Source organism: Tursiops truncatus, chromosome 17 (assembly GCF_011762595.2).
Source record: "Tursiops truncatus isolate mTurTru1 chromosome 17, mTurTru1.mat.Y, whole genome shotgun sequence".
NCBI lineage: Eukaryota > Metazoa > Chordata > Mammalia > Artiodactyla > Delphinidae > Tursiops > Tursiops truncatus.
In genome coordinates this window covers 34,067,665-34,093,819 of record NC_047050.1, presented here as the reverse complement: position 1 = coordinate 34,093,819, position 26,155 = coordinate 34,067,665, and the positions used below count along the sequence as shown (strand labels likewise).

General features: G+C 35.2%; 1 protein-coding gene across 2 annotated transcripts in view; it reads right to left on the bottom strand.

The window, feature by feature from the left end:
- Positions 1–26,155, bottom strand: part of NECAB1 (N-terminal EF-hand calcium binding protein 1) — a 279,084-nt gene that overhangs the window by 80,258 nt on the left and 172,671 nt on the right. For both annotated transcript variants that reach the window (XM_019925422.2, XM_073794583.1), the window contains exon 5: positions 25,904–26,001. In XM_019925422.2, the coding sequence (XP_019780981.1) occupies positions 25,904–26,001 (98 nt within the window). The remainder of the gene's footprint in view (positions 1–25,903; positions 26,002–26,155) is intronic.

Below are 26,155 nucleotides of genomic sequence, written 5' to 3'. Positions count from 1 at the left end.
TCCCATATAGGCCATTACAGAGTACTGAGTAGAGTTCCCTGTGCTATACAGTAGGTCCTTATTTGTTACCTATTTTATATTAGTGTGTATATGTCATCCCCCATCTTCCAATTTATCCCTCCCCGGCTTACCCCCTGGTAACCATAAGGTTGTTTTCTACATATGTAACTCTATTTCTGTTTTGTAGTTAAGTTCATTTGTCCCCTTTTTTTTTAGATTCCACATATAAGTGATATTATATGATATCTGTCTTTCTCTGTCTGACTTACTTCACTCAGTATGACAATGTCTAGGTCCATCCATGTTGCTGCAAATGGCATTATTTCCTTCTTTATGGCTGAATAATATTCCATTGTATATATGTACCACATCTTCTTTATCCATTCCTCTGTTAATGGACATTTAGGTTGCTTCCATATCCTAGTTATTGTCAATAACTGCAATGAACATTGGGGTGCATGTATCTTTTTGAATTATAGTTTTCTCTGGATATACGCCCAGGAGTGGGATTGCTGGATCACATGGTAGTTCTATTTTTAGTTTTTTAAGGAACTTCCATACTATTCTCCATAATGGCTCTATCAATTTACATTTCCACCAACAGCGCAAGAAGGTTCCCCTTTCTCCACACCCTCTCCAGCATTTATTGTTTGTAGATTTTTTGATGATGGCCATTGACTGGTGTGAGGTGATACCTCATTGTAGTTTTGATTTGCATTTCTCTAATAATTAGTGTGTTGAACATCTTTTCATGTGCTTTTAAGCCATCTGTATATCTTCTTTGGAGAAATATCTATTTAGATCTTCCACTCATTTTTTGATTGGGTTATTTGTTTTTTTGATGTTGAGCTGCATGAACTGTTTATATATTTTGGAGATTAATACCTTGTTGGTTGCTTCACTTGCAAATATTTTCTCCCATTCTGAGAGTTGTCTTTTTGTTTTGTTTATGGTGTCCTTTGCTGTGCGAAAGTTTTCAAGTTTCACTAGGTCCCATTTGTTTATTTTTGTTTTTATTTTCATTACTCTAGGAGGTAGGACCTACCTCAACATAATAAAGGCCATATATGACAAATCCACAGCAAACATCATTCTCAATGGTGAAAAACTGAAAGCATTTCCTCTAAGATCAGGAACAAGACAAGTATGTCCACTCTCACTGCTATGATTCAACATAGTTTTGGAAATCTTAGCCACGGCAGTCAGAGAAGAAAAAGAAATAGAAGGAATCCAAATTGGAAAAGAAGAAGTAAAACTGTCACTGTTTCCAATTACATGATACTATACACAGAAAATCCTAAAGATGTTATCCGAAAACTACTAGAGCTCATAAATGAATTCAGTAAAGTTGCAGGATACAAAATTAATAGACAGAAATCTCTTGCATTCCTATACACTAACAACAAAAGATCAGAAAGAGGAATCCCATTTAACATCCCATCAAAAAGAATAAAATACCTAGGAATAAACCTACCTAAGGAGGCAAAAGACCTGTACTCAGAAAACTATAAAACACTGATGAAAGATATCAAAGATGACACAAACAGATGGAGAGATATACCCTGTTCTTGGATTGGAAGAATCAATATTGTGAAAATGACTATACTACCCAAAGCAATCTACAGATTCAATGCAATCCCTATCAAATTACCAATGGCATTTTTCTCAGAATTAGAATAAAACATTTTACAGTTTGTATGGAAGCACAAAAGACGATGAATAGTCAAAGCAATCTTGAGAAAGAAAAATGGAGCTGGAGGAATCAGGCTCCCTGATTTCATACTGTACTACAAACCTACAGTCATCAAAACATTATGGTACTGACACACAAAAAAGAAATATAGATCAATGGAACAGGATAGAAAGTCCAGAGATAAACCCACACACCTATGGTCACCTAATCTGTGACAAAATAGGCAAGACTCTACAATGGAGAAAAGATAGCCTCTTCAAGAAATGGTGCTGGGAAAACTGGACAGCTACATGTAAAAGAATGAAATTTGAACACTCCCTAACATCATACACAAAAATAAACTTGAAATGGATTGAAGACCTAAATGTAAGATTGGACACTATTAAACTCTTAGAGCAAAACATGGGCAGAACACCCTTAGACATAAATCGCAGTACTCTTTCATTTTAAATGATACACTTTTTAAACTAGGAGAACACCATATCAAGTTTAATTCTTATAAAACTGAGAAAAAAATCTGGTCCTTAATTACGTGCCTTAAAAATGAACTGAGGTTAATTCCAGATAGGTCTTTGGAAAGCTTAGAAGACAGAGCAAGAGATTAAAATATTTTCAAACTGCAGATCCCCATGTATTAAGAGAATTATAGTTTTGCAGTTTAGTGAAAGAGGAAACAAGGCTCTAATTTTGTAATAAAATGTTATTAAATAACCAAGAAATTTTTAAAAATCTAAATCCTATCATAACTAGATATTTTCTAGTTTGAAATCAGAAAATACTGTAGAGATGTTATATTATTTAAGACTTTTAAATTGACAAACTCCATTATAAAGGGCTCATCCTGGAGTTGTCAAGGATTTTTTTCATGTAGGTTTCTTTCCTCTGGCTCCTTCTATTGCTCTGTCTCACACCAGCAGCCCCTAACAAGAACATATGGCCCCTTGAATGTCTTTGCTCAGAGAACAATGCCAAAGTAACCTCAAAGTAACCCTCTTCAAACAAGTAGAATTTCAGGAAAATATGCATGGGTATGAAAATGGGAACATATATAGAGTTAACCAAACTTGGAGATTAATAACAGATGAAGACACAGATCACATTCATGTGCATCTGACAACATAGTGTGGTAGTTAAGAAACTGGGTCTGGGGACTTCCTTGGTGGCCCAGTGGTAAAGAATCCACCTTACAATGCAGGGGACGCAGGTTTGATCCCTGGTTGGGGAACTCAACACCCACATGCCGCGGGGCAACTAAGCCTGCATGCCACAACTACTGATCTTGCGCACCTCAACTAGTGAGGCTGCATGCTACAAACTACAGAGCCCACGCACCCTGGAGCCTGTGTGCCACAACTAGAGAAGAGAAAATCCTCACGGCATAACTAGAGAGAAACCCATGAGCCACAATGAAGAGCCCGTGTGACACAACCAGGACCTGATGCAGCCAAAAATAAATTAAATAAATAAATAATAATAAAAAGAAACTGGGTCTGGAGATATTTACACTGAAGTTCTAATATGTGCTTGTACCACTTAACAGCATTGTGAACTTGGGAAAAATTAAAATTAAAAAAAAATTAAAAACTTCTAAGTTCCTATTTTCCTAACTGTAAGATAAGAACAGTATCAATCTCATAGCTTGCTGTGAGAAGTAAATGAAAAATACATGGCATGTAAAGTGCACTGTATGATGTCTAGCTTGTAGTTTTTGATAAATGAATATTCACTATTGTTATAAATCCATTGGTGGAAGGATATTACAAAGTGTAATGAACAGATCATTGGCCTAAAACTCACAAGGCCTGGGTTTAAATGGTGTGATAATAGTTCAGTTCACAATTATTGCTAGGATAAATATATGGTTCGTTTGGTATGTAACAGGCTTTCTACAAATATTAATTTTTCTGAGTTTTTTCTACATATAGTTAGTACTGCACATCTGTTACCTTGATTTTTCAGAAATGTATAATTTTTACATTCATATTTGTTACCCCATTGAAGCTGTGGCCCATGAAATTTGGTCTTTGAGGAGTTACAATGTAGAGTTACAAATATATAGTTCAACTGCAAAATTAATTTAAAAGTGTTTCTGTCTTTGACTTGTTTCTCATCAAGGATAGCATATGAGATCCAATTTATAAATCTAAACAACACTTCTTGCACTATCTCTTTTATCTACTCTGAATTCTGTCAACCATATCCACTTCCAGACCATTTCATTTTCCAGAATCTGTTCAAAATTCTTTCTCAGTCTCTAATGTGATTTTACTCCCTCTTTTTCTTTTCTCTCCCAGATCTTTTTATGTATATTGGCTAAGATTTCTTCCCTTCTCCTCAAGTCATTATGAGTGTGGTTCTATTCATCCGGGCCCATTTCTTTATTCTGCTTCATAGGAACATAGAAACCAGAAAAATAATAGCAGGAGGATATGGGGAAGATGTCCATGTTGGTGGCATTGTTTTTGAAACTCCAGGAATTCTCACATAAAAAACAATAGTGCAAATAGATAACAACAACAACAAAACTCCATAGCCAACAAATAACAACAAAACTAGAGTTTAAGGTATCATCATGAACCACAAGTTACAAGTGGTTAAGGACAAAATCACTGATAGCCAGAAGGTCTGCATTGCATGGTATTACTGGCTGGATGTATAGGAAGAAACAAAGGGAAGCAATGGGATATGTGACACACCTGAAGACAAGAGAACTCCAAAATAGCCAACAAATGTTCACAAGAAAGGATAATTGGCTAGCTTGAGAACAGCTAAACCTGGGAGGATTTTTATCCCAAAGTAGGTGAGCATAAAAATCTTAGTAAAATCTAGAGAGGTTGGAAGCATGAGCCCCTGTGAACTCTTGAAATTAAGTAGCTAAGATGGTATGCTAGGAGGCTGCCACACTGAAGATAAACTGCAGGGAGTCAAATCAAAACTGAGCAGGACAGGTTCACAGAGATCAAGAAGAGAAGATTCAAATAAAAGTCAGGGAGAGGTACAGAGCCAGAAATCTCAGAAGAAAAGACACTATAGTTTTCAATACTACAAGATAACCAAGAGGGAGGTCTGTGAATTCAGAAAAACTATTCTGAATACAACCTTCTTTGAAAAATCCAGGAAAATTAGTATTTTTTTAAAGTAGGCAATAGAAAATTATTAAGGTCAAATTCTATATAATTTTATTATAAAAAAGGGATATGAGCAAAATCACATTCCTGCAGACAGTGAACGCACACCAGAAAGACAAGCCCACCAAAAAGATCAAAAGTATAACCAACTATTTTAAAATGAGACAAAAGACATTAATGAAAAATTGAAGAAAAAAGAAAATAAGGAAAAGAAACAAAAAGGATTTGAGATGAAGTAACGAATATTGTAGATATGCAAAGAAGATCCAAAATACTTAGAGTTCCTAAAGAATAAGTGTAGAAATCAACAAAGAAACAGAACAAATACTAGAATCTAACATTCAAGAATGTTTTTCTGAAATAAAAAGATTTGAAATTAGGTATAAAGCCATACTACATGTGTAAGAATACCAACTCAGAACAAACACATCAAGACATATTTTAGTGAAATTACTGGACTTTAAACGCAAAGAAAAAAGTCTTTGTGTACTTACACATAAAGAGAAAATGAGTCTCAGAGTTAAAAAAACCTAGATTATGTTGAGGCTTTACAAAAGCAATGCCTTTTTACCAGAAGAAAGTATAGAAACATATTTCAGGTATACAATAAGAAAATGAAGCCAAGGATTTTACATCAGGAAAATTGACTTCTAAGTGTAAGGTGCACAGAAAAATTGTCAATATGTAAAACCTTAGATTAAATTGTTCACATGATCTCTTCCTGAGGAATCAACTAGAGAATGAGCTTCATACAGCCTAAATTACTAGAGTGTTCAACATAAAGACCAATGATGTAGGCCAGGTACTGGCAAACTATTTTGGAGAGGACTACACAGTAAATATTTTAGACTTTATGAACCAAGAGGCCACAAATCCTGCCAATATAGCATGAAATCAGCCATAGATAATTATTAAATGAATGAGTCTGGCTGTGTTTGTAGACCATATTAAACATGTGCTTGGCAGATTTTGGCAGATGGCTGAAGTTTTCTGACCCCTAATTTGGGCACTGAACATCAAAAGAGACAATCAGATAGTATGTGCTTCCTGATGAGATAACACACTATCAGGTAAAGTCTTGTCAAATGAGACTTTGGATTCAGCTGACAATTTGAAGTAAAAACAGAGTTCAAAAGAACATGATGAATTGTACCATCAGAAGTCAACAGCAGTCTAGATGGTGAGCATCTCTCTAAAGGATTTCAAGGTAACCTGCAAATTAAAAGAGTTTAACAGACATAAAAATGGGCACAAATAAACTATAGCTTTTAGGGATGAACATTTGTATGATGAAACCATAATAAAATGCAAGGAAATGATTACTAGAGAGATCAGTTTGGTCATTATTTACAGGGGAGGGAGGGGATTATAATTGGGACAAGGCACATGGAAGGTCTAGGGTGGTTGGTAAGTTTGTAATTTTGATCTGAGTGGTAGGGTATAATTATTAAGTTCCACATTTGATTTCTGTGGCTTTTCTCTTTCTCATTTTATTTTACAACAAAAGGGTTAAGATATGTGTACGAACCAGTCTGGTGGAGGTACACTATTCTCATGTTTGAGAGGTTATGGGAATAGACAGATATGGGCTGTAAAATACAGGACTGTTTGGCAAGCAGTAGAAATACATACAAATTAGTAATTTTTACCACTTCTCATATACTGTCTTCTTAACTGCTGGTCTGCATTTTTCTGGAGTGTAACACAGAAACAAATGTCATTTTTTTTTTCAGTATAAAGAGCCCAGAGCTATATTTCTGCATAAATTGAGCTCAATATATTTGTTGATATTGATAATAAAATATAACCAAAATTTCTTTTCCCAAAATAGGGTGCTTTCCACATTACTGCTCACACACTTTCTTTTGAATGTCATTTTTAAGCACATGAAATACCTCAAGGGTAACATCCACTTGTAATTTTTCTCCTCCTAAACACCATGTATATGAGGTATCTAAAATATGCAAATTAAAATAATGAAAGAGTGGAATGGTGGTTGTAAGGAGCTGGAGCGGGGGAGATGAAAATGGGGAGTTACTAGTCAACAGGCCTAAGTTTCAGTTAAGCAAGATGATTAAATTCTAGAGATCTGCTGTACAACATTGTACCTATAGCCAATGGTAATGTACTGTACACTTAAAAATTTAAGAGGATAGATCCCATGTTACTACCATAATAAAATAAATAAATAGATAAATAAGTGGATACATTTTTTAAAAGTCTGAGAAACACTAAAAAGAAGAAACATTTCCAAACCTCTATTTTCAAATTGATTTTTATCACACACAGAGCATCTTTTTTTTAAAAAAAGTAAAGCTTTACTTTCAAGCTCCTTGATTAATCTTTACTTTGGGGAAAAAAAGAATAAAATTTGTAGATTAGTAACTCTATTATTTACTGAATATCCCTTTGTAAATACAACTCTGTAAGGTGCATTTAAAAAGGAAATAAAACAGCCTGATTTTGCAGTTGTTATAGATTAAAATGCATTCATTTCACGAACACTTATCTTACATTAACACACAGAAAACACTGATAAAGTACAGATGAGGTTTTAGCCAAACACTAACTACGCATAGGGTTTACTAATTAGGACACATTTCCATTCCCCTACAAAATGAATATTAACTACTAAAAGTCTCACTTGGCATGAGAGAGAGATATTTAATTATTAACAAGAACATGGTATCTATAGTCTGTTGATCTGAGAAACAAACTTCAGTATCAGAAAGTCACTGAATTTCATAGGCAAGCAGCTAATCAAAGACAACATATTATAGAGCTAAAAGGGAGCACTGAATACAAATTTCTCATTTCCAAAATGAGGTATAGATTAAGGATACTTGTTCAAGTTCACACAGCCCTCCTAGAGTAGACTAGAATACAGTTGTCTTTTTCCTGCTGCTTCATATCAAAAAGTGTTTAAAACACAAAATTCCTCTTGATCATTTCTGGATCTGTGGAGAGAAACAGCAATTTCCAGCCTCTTGAGGCTGTGAAGGGCAGAGGCTCTTGACTCTAAAACTGCCCTTAAGGGCACTTCTGGAAGGAAAGCTTTTCAGAGCGAAGAATGAGCAATTAAAATGGAGGGGAAATGTCATCTAAATTGCAGCTAAACTTCTATTTAAGCTGATAGTAGCAAAAAGGCAGCATAAATTTCTGAAAATCAGTTTTTCTTGATCACAGACACAAATCATGTCATCTTCAGAAGGTTTTTCTCAGAAACATTTAAGGCCTTCACGTAAAGATTCATCAAAGTCCATGCTGAACTGAGTATCTCCAGGCTGCCAGTTATTTCAATTATAATTTCATATTCTTCTTTCATATTTGAGATAGATTTTCTGTGTTCTGTATTGAATCAAACACTCAAAAACCTTAATATTAGATGCTAATTTAGATTTTAGAAGAAATGAAAAAGTTATAACCTTATTATCCATCAATCTATTTTTCATCACTGAAATAAAAACATTTAAATATTTAGAATGATTAAAGTATGTTGCTGAAAAAAAAACAAGAAACTGATAGAGCAAAATTAATTCATTTTTTATGTAAACAACAAAAAGCAAATTTCGATTAGGCATTTTGAGCTCCAGACTTGGGGTACTATGGAAAATGAAAAGACTATAAGACAGTGATGAAACTCATAAGAATCTTGATGGTTTCTTACAAAAGGATACATTTTAATCAGAAGCTTAGAGTTTGCTCCTTTGCTATGACAACAGATGTAGAGTCCTGTAGTTGGAAGGTTAATAATCTTCATTATGCTCAGAAGTGGCCCCATGTTAACAGTTTAGTGATTGGACTGCAAGGAACTGATTTGAGTATTTCTACCAAATTCTGAATAATATTTTTTGATCCTCATGGAGGACATGATTCCATGTTGACAGGCTTGGCCATGAACTCACAGTGTGACTTTGGGTAAGTCCATTAACTCTCATGTGCTTGTTTCCTCAAATCTATGAAATGGGAGCACTGGGCTCAGCTTCCACCCCAGAACAGGCTAAGTCTGTGTTCACTGGTTCGTCTAATGCTGGTTGGAAAGAAAAGAACCTATTTTTCCTCTTCTTTGCATAGCTGAAGCAATTCTCTTGTACCCACTCTACCCTTCTCTTCTTGCTCTATGGTCTCAAAAAAGGTCAATGCAGGGAGATACAGATTACAGAATTATGATCATTCTGTTGCGTGCATCTTGATATTTCACATGATCCTTGAATCTTACCACTTCGGTAAATAAGAACTAAAGTCAGCTGCTTTGCTGATGAGCAACTTTTTATTTTCTTAATGAAACGAAGAAAATAACTCTAATAATGAAAATGTGCGAACAGTAGAATCCCAGAGAAAATCACAGGGAAGGTTTTATTCCTTTTAATTAGAGAGGATACCTTTATAGTACCCAGTTAAATACTAATGTCGTCTTCAAAGCTTCACATCAGGTAGTCAGTGTTTGCGTAGCAACACTGATTATTCTTACTAGTGTATTTGACTCTAGGGAGGAATGTTAGGTTTCCTTCTCCCATACTGTCAACACTGGGTCTCAGAATATTTCCAGAATATTCTAAGAACTATAATGTTCATCCTCATTATAAAACTGTATCAAGAATAAGGACCTACCTGAGTTACATATTTCCTATGACAAAGAAAAAAAGCATTGTAAACCTTTCTGGATCAAACCAGGGTATAATAAATATACACAAAAATCAAATGTACTATATAGTATTATATACACCAAGGATGATATATGAGCATCAGTAGATATAGACCTAGGCAATTTGCTTTTGATGCAGTCACTATCCCTTTCTGCACATCTCTCTCTGTCTCAGAGTTTCTCCAGCTCAGAAACTTTGGATCCCATCCTTTTACTCTTAGCAAGCTTCCCACTATCCTTTGCTAAGTTATTAGATAACAAAGATATTAGGTCTTTCCCTTCCCATGGACATTTGCTTTTGAGACTTAAGAGAAATGGATTGCTAAAGGTGAATTTTTAAGAATTTGTGAATCTTTGCCCATGATCCTGAAATCATATTCTGGTATATAGTAGGTACTATGGCAGCCATAGAGGTGCTACCAGAGAAAACCTGTCAAAAGAACATACTTATTTGACAGCCTTCAGCTACTATACCTTAGGGAGCCTCTGAAATGTTAATGCTGAAGCCACATTCTCTCCAGGCTATTCCTAACTAATGATTGAACATAGTGAAGGTTAGAGAGCTGGGCCATTTCTGCCTGATGTGGAACTCCTTTTGGGGCAGGCTTTGCTCTGGAGCTCCCCATTGGCCTGGTCAGGACTTAGAGGTATTTCATGCTCAACTTTCATGTCTTTTTCCAGATGTCAGATCAGCATCATAGTGCAAAGCTTCTTCCCACTATTCCTGCTTCCTCTCCCCTTTACCCTTCAGAGGCATTTCTCCCAACAAATTTCTTGCACTCCTAGATCCATCTTGGCATCTGCTTTCCAGAGGATTTGAGCAGACACAGCACTCCATAAATATTGGTTGGGTCAGATAAAGGAATCTCAGGATGAAATACATGAACTATTAGAAGAGGTGAAGTGAGCTGTGAGGAAACAAGATTGAGTACCTACCATTTGCCAGGTGCTTAGCTGTAAGAGAAACTCATGCAGTTGGACTAAAAGATTAGTTGAAATAATGTGTGCTCAGTAGCTGATATGTATTAAATGCTCAATAAATAGCAGATATCCTTATTATAAAGAGTTACATTAGATTCTGTATGAAAAGGTCAGGTGGGTATGAGATATCAAGAGTCATGAAAGAGGCAAAGAATCAGGCAAGAAAAGAGGTCAGGGATCTGAAGGGAGTATAGTCCAAGCAGTAATCTGGGTTCAGTCATCTTGGCATGGCTGAGAAGAACTCCTTAGGAGCTGCAGTTACTAATGAAGTTTTAGACCTTCTGGGAATATTCACCCTTGGTGGACCCAAATATTATTTTTTTTTCATTTTTCAGGGTTCTGTGATTATGCAGGTCCCTAATTGTTAATATAGTGTCTGATTTCAGTGAATGAGGAACTATTGGTATCAATTTATAAGTGGTCCTACAAGGCTATATTTTTAAATTCGGATTTGGGGCCCTGAGTGGTGGTGGGTGGAAGAGGGGAAGAGAGAGCATACAGGGCCTTGGTGTGAGATCTTGACTTCCTTTCTATCTGAACTTATTCTCATTGAGAGCTCTAAGGCTTAGCAGTTAGCTTTTTCATCTGCTTAAAATGCAGCTCCATAGTTAGGTGTGTGATTATGGGCTTTTCTTAATTGTAGTTTGATTAAAGAGACTTTCCAGATGTAAGACACAATTTTGAGGTCACATTCTTTACCTCCTAAGAAGATACAGGTTATAAGTAGAAAAGTTCCTCCAGAATACTACAGAGGATAAAAAACTTGTAAAGAAGCAATAATTAATCTCATCTTGTAGCAATATAAAAGGAATTATTCTTTAGACCAATTGATTATGCTCAAAGCCATCTAAGTGATCTGTCATCAGTGACTTTCAGAAGGTAGCTCCTGATTCCTCTTAGTAAATTAAGCCTACAAGTGAAAGCATTCTTAATTCATTACATGCCAGTACACCTGCCACAAACATAATTAGTCCAGTCTCATAAGGGTGTCATTTTTGAAAGGTTAATAGATCCATCCATGCTTACCCCATTGCCCCAGGGGTCAGTTTTCAATTTGCCTATTCATGATGTGTTATGCTGCTCTTGAAATGCAATGAGTTTCTCAAAGAATTGGTAGTTTGTTTCTAATGTAAGATAGTATTGCATTTCAGCATTGCTGAAATATACAGTCTGGTGGTCTGAAAGACTAATTAGGAAATCTATTACCATACGATATACAATGATATAGCCATCTCAACTCGATCTTTTACTGAAACTATCAGGGCCAAATGTGTTTCAAAATTCAGAAATTTTCAGAATCTAGAAAGGTAATAGTATATACCATGTATCATATAATATCCTTATCAGGGTCTGGGGCAGCACCCAGCACCCAATGACTATATTGATATTTTTGCAGCACAATACTGAATATTAAAATAGGTTTTGCTACCAAGTGAATTTAGGTGCTAAACTTATCAAACAGCATCAACAACAAACAACAAGAAAAAGAAAGCCAAAGCATTCAGTTTGCAGAACTTTATGGATTTCGGAATTGCAAATAGGAGTGGTAGTGACTTTGCATCCTAACTCCTCCTCAAACAATCTCCATGAAGATTTTGGGAACAGAAGAGAAAGAGTTGCCAAGAATTTAGCTTGAAATTGAAGTAGGGGACATTTATTGCTACTTTCTACCTGTTAATTCTTTAAGACTCATTTTCAAAATTTCTCTTAGGCTACATAAAATATGGACTCTCTACATAATGGTTTGTCTAAAATGAGTAACTTGGACGAATTATTCTTTTACCGATAATCAGCTCATTGAGCTTTACTTGTGACTCTGATATGCATGAGAAAATATAAAAGGGAGTGGAGAGTAAGAATTAAAGGAAGAAAACAGCTCCTTCCAGTTACTGCCCTTTTCCTATGGCCACAGGTCCATCCTCACAGTAGTCTCATCTTTGCAAAGAGGCTGAAGAGTTGACTATTTTGCATTAATACTTTGCGGCACAGGGAAGGGGGATTACAAAATTTCCTACTGTTTCTCTTTATTAGATCAACAATCACTTTTTCTATCAGCCGAAAAAATCTGGTAACACAATGATCAAGATAGTAGAATAGTTATTAATAAAAGTGTTCTTGTTATCATCACTCTTGGGTAACTTTTGTTTCCTATTACAATCTTCTTGGTGCTTAAGACCTGGTTACACCTTGAATGTAGTAGGTGCTCCTAGTGTACTTATTAAATTGGATTGAGAAAGCATCCTTATGCCCTTCGCACCACACCCTTTGTTTGTTTGTTTGTTTGCTTATTGCTTTTCAAAAGAAGTCTGTGTTTCCTATTGTTGAAGCTACTTTTCCTGTTTTCTCTCTAGGATTCAGAGGCATTGGATTCTGCTCCTGAAGATATTTATATCCTTTGTACTTCCAAGGGGGTTGTAGGAGTATATAATCTATCACTGCAAATGATCTGTTTTGATCACATAAAGGAAGAGATGGCTGACTAAGAGTTGTGCTTCCTTTTCAGTTATTCTCCTATATTGTTATGAATTAATTTCTGTTGGATTTTGATAATTCTGTTATTGACAGACATTTGTACCTGCACATACTCATGTGTGTCTCTACCCATAAGTAGCAGTTTGGCCTGGCACTCAGGGATATACATGCACTTCTATGCATTCACCAGACTGAAATTCTCCCAGAAACAAGCTCATTTTACTTCATCATTATTAAAAATATTTATGTGGGAAAAAAGTGTTTAGAACTGTTAAGAAACATATAACTAAATATGTTATCAATGTACTTTATAGGAAATTTATGCTATATGTCTCTTTTTCCTCCTTGCTTTTTATCAGCATGAAAATGAGGCTTCTGTTTCTAAGAAACTCTAAAAATATTACTCACCTGCACCTACCCTGTTCTGCCACATTATAATCTTGGTTATAGCTCTCAAATATCAGAACAGAAGATCATGAACTGAAGATGTGTCATAGAAAAAACTGTTTTAAAGGCAAGTTCAACATAATGGACTAAGGAAAAAAATCCAACCACGAGAAAACTTGATGTTGACTTAATTAAAAAAAAAAAGGCATCCTTTACAAAATACAAACTGTATGAGCACTAAAATTAAAACTGCTAATCCTTTTCTTTTTTTCAGTCCTCTCCAGCTGGCTACAAAATGTCTCTGGCCCCTTGCCAGGGAGCCCTGAATGTCTCTGGCACCAATGGAACACAGGCAGGCTAGAGACAGGCAGTTCTCACTTCACATTTTGGTAAATTCAGAAACAGTATGTTGCTGCCCTGGGCAGCTAAACATTCCAAATTTTAGAAACAATTTTTGGTGGAAATTTTGTGAATCTGCTCCCTCCTCACGTTTTCCCTGGTTCCTTGGAATGAACAGTCACTTTGCCGCTCAGCTTGACAAGAACTGTATTGCAGTCACTGATCCCCTCTTCCCTTCCACCTGATACAAGATCAGCAGTGACCTGCAGCACAGCCTTTCCTGTGATCTAATATATTTCAAAAAATGTTACTGAGTGGCTTAACTAGCCCTAGCACTGTAAGATGCTTCAAGATAGTAAATGGCTGAGTATGGTTGGGACAGAAATCACATAGGACTGGCTAAAGGTGGGACTGGAAAGATGAACAGCAGTGCCAGATGGACAAGAGGGCCAAGTCTTGTGTGCCCTGGGCAAAGAGTCTGGATTTTTTCCTGAGAGCAGTGGAGAGCCATTGCAAAGTTTTAGGCAAATGAGGGAAAGTCTTATTTTTTAGAAAGATTTCTCATCCTGCAGGATGGAGCATGACCTAAAGACAACATTGGGAACAGAATAATGAATTTGGTGTCTGTGGCAAATAATTCCAGTTAGAATCATGGCAACTCTGCCGAGCATGGTCCAGAGAGTGCGTTGAGAGAGGAGGATGTGAACAATATTAAAGAGATTAAATCATTGGGACTAGGTGATTGATTCTACCACAGGGGATAAAAGAAAGAGTGGAAGGTGACAAAGAACTGAAGGAGACACAAATTTGAAATTAACCCTTTCATTTGAGTGTTAGTCATATGGGTGATTTTTTTCATTTAAAATATATTTTTATTACTATAATGTCATTTTAAATATTGTATATATTACAAAGAAAATTTGATAGGTGTGATATTTAGTGATATAATGTTTTTCTTAAGATAGAAGTCATGATGCTAACACATGTTTACTACAATAAGATTGTTATTATTGCCCATATTTGACTGAATCATAAGGCAAGTCAAAATGCATTTCTCTGCTTTAATAGAGATAATACCTGTGAGTTACTCCCTCACCTACCCACATTTCATGTAATTGAGATACTGATTTTCAGAGTAATACAGAAAAATGATATGACCATGTGAGGAAGAAAGAATGATCACTTACATATTTTGATATTCCTGAGAAAAGAAAGAAAAATCCTCACATAAATATTTTCTGAACATTTTGCATAACTTTGCTGTTGTAAGCCAAAAATTCTTGGTCTTTATCCACTACTTTTGGAGCACACAAAAATATATCCAAATAGGAAAACAGTGCTGGCAACCTTGTCTTAATTCATTTTGACTGTTAACAATGAAAAAAATAATCAGATCGAGAATAACACTTTTTAAAAATAGTTATTTTAAAAAATAGTTGCATTATATTTTTTCCGCGTGGATATGTAATTCTTGTTGAAAAATTTGTAGAATTCATAAAAATCACCTAAATTCACAGACACATAAATATGCACAAAATTGCAGAATGGACAGTAACTTTTCTTTAAAAGAATAAAAATCAGTACTATGACTGGAGTAAATATTATCCTGAATTTAGAGGTTACAGCTGGGAAACCAAATAAATATATATGAGAGAAGTAAGAGCTCTCTTAATTGACCTCCACTGTACTGAATATTCCCTCAGTTAAATTTTCAATATCCCTCCACTGCTTAACAATTAAACTAAATTTCCAACCAGTTTGCCTTTCAGCCTGAACACCCACTAGCAACCAAAATAGCCTTATGCTTCAAGCATGCATGATTCCCTGTATTTCCATGAAAATACATTGTTTCTCACACATGTGCTTATGTTATTTGTTTTCCTGAAAGTGAATTCCATTCCCACTATTACTCCAGCAATCTCTACCCATAGACAGAGATTTCTGTTCTTTGAAGTTCAGCTGAAATGTCATTTACTCCTTGGTAACTTTCCAGATTAGCTGGACAAAGAGATGCATTCCTATTTTCTATTCTTACCACATGGTTTGAACCATTCTTATCAAATCTGTTCAGTTTTGCATTACGACAGTCCTGCATTACCCATTCTACTCTATGGTAAGCCTCTTGAGGACATTGTGTGGTAAAACTTAGATTCCTTTCTACTTCCTAGCACAGCATTTCTGCTGAATGAGTGACTGAATGGAGTCATTCCTAAAAGTCATGGATTTTCAGTTATTAAAAAAAACTGAAACACTCTTTGAAAGCTGGTACTTATGAAGTACTTCCTTAAAAGCTTATTTTAGACTAGTCATCTTTAATATTAATTCAAACACATAAACATGTATTTCCTCTCTTGTTATGCATGTTTTGGCTCTTTTGATACCTATTTCATCATACATACATTTGTATATGTGGCTTGAGGCACAGTTCTAAAAACATAATTGATTCTCACTATCTTTCAGCATTATTAATACTCAACTAAGATGAGGAATGGACATGTATGTTGGTTTTAAAAAATCTATTTGGTTTCTTTTAATGGAGGCAAATATTAATAGAGAAAAAAAACAGGTAAAGATTCCCTTTCACCACTCCATCTCAACAAACACAGTTAAAAGTTAACTATTACAGTGGTTTTAAAGATATGTACACACACTCTATGATACATTTCCCTTGAATAAGTGGAATTTAATTCTCCTCCCCTTGAGGAGGGTTAGATTTAATGACTTGCTCCTAATGAACAGAATGTGGTAGAAGTGATAGGATGTTACTGCCAAGGTTATATTATAATCATAGTCTCTCTCTCATCTTAATCTCTCTCTGTATGTCTTTTTGCCTGTCTTTGTCTTTTCCTCTTTTTGGGTCTTGCTCTGGAGAAAGCCAGCTGCCGTGTCATATGAGCTGAACTAAGGAGAGGCTCACATGATGAGGAACTAAAGCTACATGACTGACTCTCTATTCCCTCTGAATATGCCAACAGATGTTCAGAAGCAGTTCCTCAAGCTCCTGCAGATGACTGCAGTCTCTTACTCAAATCTTGACTATAAGCTCTGAGTCAGAATCACCCAGTTAAGCAACTCCTGAATTCCTGACCCTCAAAAACTGCATGAGATAACTGGTAATTTAGGGAAAAAATTTGTTACACAGCAGTAGATAACTGTTATAACTAACAAGTCCTAAAATATTTTTTCTTTTCTCTCTAACCAATCATGGTTTTTTGTCATCTTTTCAAGAAATTGACTAGAAACCATGGTAGATTCAAGCCAAAAAAGCTATGAAGAAATTCATAGGGCATCAGTTTTGAGATTACTGTCTACATCTTAGCTGTATGACCTAACACTTTTTTCCTCAGTTTCTTTATTCACTATAGGAACAAAGCAGAACCTACCTAATAAAATATTAGAATTAAATAAGATACTAAACTAAAAGTGTTGGCAAAGTCTTTGGTAAGTTGTAATTGCTCAATAAATGTTAGCTTTATTATTATTATTCTGGTTTAAAAAGAAAAGCTAAGAGATTGCCTGAATAGACATTCAATCTCACAGAGTAAAACACACAGCTAGTATTCAGACACATATGTGTAAAATTAATGAAAACAAACTCCTTCCCATACTGTCAGAAGTCAAGCCACTTACAGGGCTAGTGAATGTCTTGAAAAGTGAATATGATCTATAACAGAAATTAAAACTGAATACTGTCCATGTTCAAAGAAACTCTAAGAGTGTGTCACTTTTGAACCACACCAGAGATCTCAGACCATGCTACAGCCCTATAGGGCCATTAGAGCTACAGGCCATGTGCTAGTACACAACTGTCAGATCACTAAATAAATCATTCCAAAGGGGACATCATACAACACTATGTGGTCATGAGCCTTGTAGCTACACAGGAAGCACAGGTATAATGTACTACATATTTATTTTGTTTTTGAATATACTATTCAAATAAGGGCTTTGGAAAAAGTAAATATTCTTCAAATAATATTTAGCATTTTTTGTATGCAATAGCAAACAAGAAAGGGAAAGAACAACTTCAACATGATAATAACTGATGCCTGTTGGATCTGAGAAATACAGCACAGACCAAGTTTTAATCTTTCCCTCTGCACTTTTACACTTTAGGCAAAATAAATGAGTCATATCAAATTTTACTCTCATGACAGAAGGAATCACATGCTGAGCTGTGTATCCTCTAAAAATGTTTGTATTAATTTCTCTTTACCTTATCTAGCTTTGAACATTACAAAGATCAGTTCCTCAGAAATAGGGTTATTACTTCATGAAGGCAACTGTAGTTCAGAGATATATCCTTAAGCAAACCTCCTTTTCTGTTTAAATAAAGTAGTATACTTTGTACTCATTACTTCGTTAAGCTGAAAATTAACTCCCAACTTCTATTAAGAACATAAGTGTTCCAGTCAGTGATTTAATAAAGCTAAATTTTAAAAGATTCCCATGAAGGAAATAAACAGCTCCAAAACTATAAGAAGTACATGACACAAAATACAATAATTTCTCACCATATCTTTTTTCTGGTTTGGTGAAGGAAAGGGAGTAGAGTTGAAAGGATTGGTAGGATTGTCTAAAAATAAAAAATGATCATGAAAAAGAAGGGATTATTTATAAGGATCCCTATGGCGTTGGGTTACACCAGAGATTTACCTGGAGCCTCTAACTGTCACAGTTCTAGGAATTTGTTAAGTTGTTTTTTTCAAGTCCTCTCAACTCAAGATTATATGCAAGATCACTGCTTGCTGCTTACACACTCATTCAGGAAACAGTAAATAAGGTAAAATGTAACAAACTGCAGTCAACATAACCAGACTCTATCCACTGATAAACCATAGCCTCTTGTGGACATGAATGAAGGCCTTTGGCAGAACCAGGCTCCAAAACTGCCTACTTAAAAGGTCAAAGACCTGCAGGCTCTTCTAGCTTCTTTCTCTATTAAAGTCCTGCCCATTCTCACCTTCTTGCTTAAGTCTCACCTCCACCCACTGAAGTTTTATCTGACTATTGTTTTTGAACATCAAGTTCATTCATAGCCTATATTAATGCATTATCAGTTAATTAAATATGTTATTTGTTCACGGTTTTATTATTTGTTTTTCCTCTTCCAATAAAAATATAAAGAATCTATTTATGCTTTCTACAAGTTTGTATTTGTAGTATTTTGTGAAACCATTTTAAAGCTTTATTTTATAATCGGGGAAATTATCTTGTTCCACTAAGATATAAGATTTTACATGTAGAGTCACAACTTATTATGGCCTTGTGGCACTGAAGAAGATTTTGAAACTTTACATAATAACAATAGGCATAAAGTGAAGCTTTAAAGTTCAGATTAGAAAAATGGGATACAGTGAGCCAGAAAGCTCAAGACAATGTAGCGACTGGTTAGATTTCTCTGGAAGACAGATGAGATAGGTTGGTCCTTTCACTAAATGGCAATGGATCTCAGTGTTCAAGCCTGTAATATCAGTTAATGAAGATAAATAGACTGTCACAGATGGAGCAGCTACTCAAGATAGTAGCTAACCTAGTTACCAAATTTATATACAAAAAAATCAATCATTTTCCAATATACCACCAATATAAAGGTAGGAATATGGAGAGGCAGACCATTTATAAAAGCAACAAAAATATAGAATATCTATAAGTTGACTGAACAAGACAAGTTTTGAAACTATATGAAGTATCAAAAAATTTAATGAGACCTAAAAGGAAGCTTGGATAAATGAAGAAATATATATGTACCTGCACAGGAAGGCATAAGATGACAATCTCTCAAAATCACTTTACAAAAGGAATGCAAATCCAATAAAAATTCTCATGGAATTTTTCCTTAGAATTGGAAAAAAACAATATAAAACTTATATAATGGCAAAACAAACCAAAAAAAGACAATTCTTTGGTGAAGAAGAACAACCAGGGTAGACTCGTACTTTCACATTTCCAAATATACCCAAGTATTCAAGCAAGAATTCAATGTGTTAATAAAATTAGAATATACAGTTTTATCAGTGGAACAGGACATTTAGCTTGGACATAGACTCAAGTATAAATATGTATACAGCAAATGGTAAATGTGGTATTTTAAGTGAGTAGACAAAGAATGAAAAGCGTTGAAATAGTTAGGTGGCTATTTGGAAAAAAATCAGTTGGACTTCTACTTGGATGCTATTGGATCCTTTATAAATCTACCCAGAGCTCAGAGGGCCACCAATATTTTTGCTTATTGGTCTCAGGTATATTAGCTTTTCTTTTGGATATATTTATTCTCCAAGTAAAAAGCTAAATATGGCATGTAACTTCCCTTGTTTTCCAATTAAAGCTACATCTATTTCTCTGATGACATTAGACTATGTATTTTAAAATGTATGAACTTCCTTGTCTAGAATGTTGCATATGTACCATTCATCTTTTGATTTTAGCATTTAATTATTTTAGCATTTAATTATCATCTACTTCTGTCTATAATTTCTTACATACTTCTTTCATATATTACCCTAGGCTCTGGACACCTATTTGTTCACTTTCAAAATTGAAAGTAACTTTATCAGAGAAGCTGGAAGTCTCCAGCCTTTGCTGATCCACAGCCAAATTCTGAAGAGTTTAATCATTTCAAAGAGCAAATTTATCTAACAACAGAAATTTTTTGTGCCATGATACAACTTAGAATTACATGTTTGTAATACGTTCAATATGGAGTCACATAAACCTCAAAAAATTTCAAATGAAAATCACTTGGCTTAAATCTCACTAAATTTATTTTATTAATAAATCAACTAAGCACTTTGTGACTCAGTTTCCACATTTTTGAAATAAGTCTATTTTCATTTGCCTAACATTCCTCACTAGGATATTACAAAAAATAAATGAAATAATGTGTATTAAAGGATGTTGAAAACTCTAAGGCACTATATAAATGTTAGCTGGAACTTATTGTTAATTCTCATTCCCTTTTTGGTCAAAGCTACTCTAGCCTTAAACTAATAGGAAAGAAGACACATTGGACTTTGGTAACTTGGCTTAGAGATGTAAGTCAGTGGTCAGGTAATTTGGCAGGGCTGCGGCAATAGAAAAAACTAATGATACGGTTGCCAAGTGGGTGCCAATCCAAGTTCTGAGCCTGCTCTGACTTCACTGTGAGCTTCTGTCCCTTACCTTCCTAACTACCACTTTGTTGATGTTCTTTGCTTGAACTAATCACCCACCCCATGGTCTGTACCCTACCCGTAATCTCACCTTTAAATTACCCCAAAAGTCATACTCACATGAGCTGGGTCAGGTGATCTCAGTTCTGCTCCCTCCTTCCCCAGACAGAGATGGCAAGTTCCTCTGCCCAGGATTCTCACTTTATAAGTCAGCAAATACTTCAGACTCCTTCAGGAGACCTGGGTCTCCTAGCAGACTCTGTCATCCATGACTTAATGAAGCAGGCTTTCCAAGGACCTGGGATTCCCCTTTTCAGGCTGGGCAAAAGTCTGGCCAAGTTTGAAAGAGATTCTAAGGCTTAGGCCTGACAGAGGGCTACTCTGCTATAGAGCCAAATTTGCAACCTCAAGACATTTCTCTCCTATTTTCCATGCCCCGAGTCTCTGTCTCCCATTCCCTAAACACATTACACGAAAGATCATTTTAAAGAGCAAATGGGATGTCAAATAAGCTTTTTGGAAAATGTTTTCCTATGGTTGCTCTGAAGTCTAAGAATATATTTTTCATTTTATTTTTAATGAATACTTAAAAGGATTGTAATGAAACTATAATGAAGAATGAAAGTGCCTGACTTCTATAAGCCTAAGAGGGTGTTTCTTCCATGAGCTTAAGAGGGTTTCACTATTCCATACATGGTAGTATTTTAGCACCTATACTTTGCCTGAAATAAGGGAAATTTATAAGGATAAATCCAATATAAAAATAGTAATTAATGATATTTTACCCAGATAGGAATTCTGAGACCTATTGCTATTTCTTCTTTTCTTTATAATAAGACTTCTCATAAATGAAATGATTATAATTTTTAACTAGTGAAAGAATTATGGAGCCCTGGGAGGCCCAGATGCTAAATATAAGGAAATAGGGATAGAGGAGAGATAGAAAGGTTGAAATGAAGACATCTACAGATGCCAGGGAGACAAACAACTTGGATCCCAAAGGCAGATATAAGAAGCAGGGGAGAGACAGATGCTCAGCAATGCTAGGACTCAAGTCTATTTTTTCTTAAAATCATTGATGTATTGGAGGATGTGCTTATTTGAAAAATAACTTTTAGGAGAAAACTAAATAGTATATATATGCATTTTTTATATAGATGTAGCTTCATTCAGCAACGTGACCATCACACCCTAAATAATTATTTTAAGAACACCATTCTTCATTTTAGCTTATGATAATCTCCTTTTAAGCCTTACTAATAAGTCTTAAGGATACCCCATTTAAATTTTAGCTTAAGCATCAGAATTCTACATGTGCTTTGAGATTACAAGCACATCACATACTGATGGTATAGGTTACTTATCACTCCATTATAGAAAGAAGAAAAACAAATTGACAAATCCAATTTGCATGTGTGTGTGTGTGTGTGTGTGTGTGTGTGTGTGTGTGTGTGTGTAATTCAAATTCAGGAAGTTCTGGTTTTAGCTACCTTCAAAGCTTTCAAGACCATTTGAAACTTGACCTGTGGTGCTTGTTCCAGAAAAATAAGCAAAGTAAAATAATCCAGGTAACTCTTTAAGGATCTATCAAAGGGCTGGGGTTAAAGGAGGAGGAGGAGGAAGGGAAAATAATGTTAACAGATTATATCTGTCCTGAGTTACCTCCTGGAATTTAAGTTAAGCAGCTGGAACCCATTTTGTCCATTCTCTCACACAGCAGACAAATGTATTGCCAGTGAAGATAGACCACAATTTTATTTCTCTTAAAAACCTAGAACAGTCAGCCCTTCCTACTGAGACAGGACTTTTCATCTGGGTAAAAATATATAAGAACTCTCAAAAGAGAAATACTGGATTTCTCAGTCAGAAGGGTTCTTTGTGCTAGACAGTATGGAGAAAATGTCAGTTTAACAGTGGTTTGAAAAATGTCAAAACTCCTGTGTTTCACTCATTTTGAGATATCATGCAAGTAACCTTTCTAATTTTATTTTTGACTATTTCTGATTTTCTTTCTTTCTTTTTTTAAATCAAATAGCTTATCCTTGATTAAGTAGAAATTTGAAAGCTTCCTAAATGAACTTAGGAACAACTTTTCTTTTAGGCACAAAATTATTTAGCCTTTGGAGCTGTATGAATATCTATTTCATCAATTATTTAGCCAATCAATAAATTTTTATTGAGTTCATTTTAATTGTCAGGTTCATTTCAATTGCTAGACTCTGGGTATTCAAAAAAGACCCTGCCTTTCTCCCTCCTTATAGACGGCAAATAAACAAAAAAATATATAGTTACTCATGCTGATAATTGCCAGCAAGGAACAAATGAGTTACTCTAAAAAGACAGCCTCTCTTAGACAAGATGATCAGAGAAGACCTTTATGAGAACATTGTATTTAAGATAAGATCTAAACAAAGAGAAGCCAGCCATATCAAGCAGAGGTTTTAAAAATTACCATTTCTGGAAAGACGGTCCCAAGGGATAAAATTTTATACAGTTTCCAAATGTTCCTGAAGAGGTCAAGAGAAAATGTATTTAGATTTCTTTTTCCTGTTTTCTTTTTCTGAAATTTGTTGTTTGGATATAGAGATCCTAGACTGATATTCCATTTTTTCATCTACTATTTTGCTTTACTTTTTGGCAGACTTTTTAAACTTTATTTTCCAAAATTCTGTTAAGTCTTTATTTCTGCTCTCTTGTTTAAATTTCCAAAAGCACTTTTTTATTTTCTGGTTGCCCACTGTTTGTCATACTATTCTTGCTTCATGGATGCTATATCTTCTCTTATTTCTTGGAAGAGGTTGAGGATATTACCTTGAAGTTTTCATCTTCCTGCATAGAATGCTGTCTTAGTCTCTCCCTCCCTCCTTCTTCTTTTTCAGTTTGTTTTGGTCTCTTTCTTTCCTGTAAGAAGCTTGATGGCACTTGGCTGACTGCATATTTAAGGATGGGGTACAAACAAGCTGATTACACAATGGGAGGAGAGATCAGGCCAAGCTCCATCACTGGAGGATTCATAGGTCTTTTCTCTTGTATTGGTTAAACTTCTCAGAGACAACCTCTTCCTTTCTGCCAGGAGGATATATGTCTGGTTGCCACACTCGGAGTTAAGTTATGGAAAAGAGCTGGATGTCTTTTCATGCAGTATATAAACTTTTATTTAATCCCTCAGCTATGACTGACGCCACCTCAGGGCTCTCTTTTACCTTTTCAGAGAGCAAGGGTATGTTTTCTACCTGGATTGATAAAGACACAGTTGCTTAGCTGGGTAGAGAAGAACAGGGGATCGGGGGAATCTAACTGCTTCCTACTACTAGTACTTTCTAAGTACTTCCTACTACTATTAAATTTCTAATAGGTCACCTTGTTTTAGCCTTAGTATTCCCCTTGTTTCCCAGTGGCAACTACTGCCACCAATTCCTGAGCCTTTCTACAAATCAAGTTGGTGGTTTTCTCCTTTAGCTCAGTCCAGGCCAAGCAGTCAAATATCTCAGGTCTTCTATCAACTATTGGTTGTCCATTTGCTTTTCAGTTTCCAAATTTTGCTGCTATAAATTTCCCCATTAAAATATCTAATTTCAGTCTTTTTCATGGAGCTTCAAGAGCAAGCTGAACTACTTGTATGTATTAATCTGTGGTGTCTTTATCCAGAAATTCTGTATATTCTTTAATTTTTTAAATTTCTTGTTATGCACTCTATGTGCTAAAATGTCTTTTTTGACTTACTGATAGTGGAAATCTTAATTCTCATCTCTCTTGACCTCTTCATAGAAGTCAACACTATTGTCCACCTCCTACTTTATGAAACTCTCTTCTTCAACTCTGGACACTATACTCTCCTGTCTTTCTTCCCACCTTTCTTCCCATTCCATCTCAGACATGCTTGCTAGCTCTTTCCCCTCTATTCACCATCAGAGCTGAAGTTCCTTAAAGCTCAGTGTTAGGTTCCCTCCTCTCTTAACTTTATAGTCTCTCTTCAGATGACATATCACTCAAGTTCTTTGCCTAAGCACTAACAGTTCACATATTGTATACCTCCAGTCTAGACTTCATTTCTCAGGTCTAGACCTATGTATCCAATGGTTTATTTGACTTTCCTTAGATGTCTCAAATGTAGTTTAGACCCAATGTGTCTAAAAAATAACTTATGATCTTATCTCATTAAACTTGGCCCTCTTTTAGCATTCTCTGTCTAGATAGTGCCACTGTCCAGGAACACAAACTGAAAACTAAGATTCATTCTTGACAATTCCTTCCCTCCCAGTCCGCATATTCAATCCTTCTCCAAATTCTATTGACGGGATCTCAAATATATGTACAATTCACTTACGTTTCTCCATTTGCTCTGCCAGTACTGCCAAACTACCAACATCTCTCAGCTGGATTAGTGAACTAGCCTCCTACTCATCTTCTTAATTCTGTTCTTCCACATTCTCCACCCTAATCCCAAGCTAATTCTTACACAGTCTTTTCAAAAAGACTACATGAGTTTTCATACCTCTGCTTAAAATGGGTAATTTATTTGCACTAAGGATACAAGTCTAAATCTTTAGGTTTACCAGCGACATTGTGAAAGATGTGACCCCTCCCTACAACACCAGTTTTACCTCACACATTGCCACTCTTGGATTTTCTGTATTTTAGCCTTATTGGACATCTTCAATTCCTAGAATGCCCTGTGTCCCTCCTGAAAGAGGGCATTTGTACCTGTTGTTACTTGTATCTGGTTCTCCTTGGCCTAGCTATAACTATTTCTTTTAATTCAAATTGCTTAGATGTCATCTCCTGCAGCACGAATGAGGTGTTCTATCTTGTAATTCTCTCTGTTGTGCTATGTTGTAATCACTTGTTTACACACTCATCTCCCCATCAGAATAAGAGCCATTTGAACAGCTCTTTGTATCCTTAGCATTGAAGCACAGTATCTAGAATCTGGTAAGCTTTTTGTAATTGTATTGTGAATGAATAAAAAAGCTCATTTATATCAAAAAAATAAATTATCAGTGATTAAAACAAATCTGTACTTCCATGATACATTAGGAACTAGTTATGATTTTCAAGAGAAAGATATTTTGAAGAGATTTTATAGATAATAATCAAATTTCCTTACTTTTTTTGTTTTTCCCATTGCCTTCAGGATGGAAAGATTTAAATCTTCAAGTGCTGTTAGTACATTCTCATACTCGCCCAAATGCTGAGAAAAATATTCTGAAAAGTAAAAATATTGAAATAAATACTTGTTTGCCTTTAGGTAATGATAAAACAAAATATCAACTGAAGATTTACACAATAAATGAGTAAAACAAATGGATAAAACTGACAAATTTTCAGATGAGACTAACTAAAGTGTCAATATACTTTC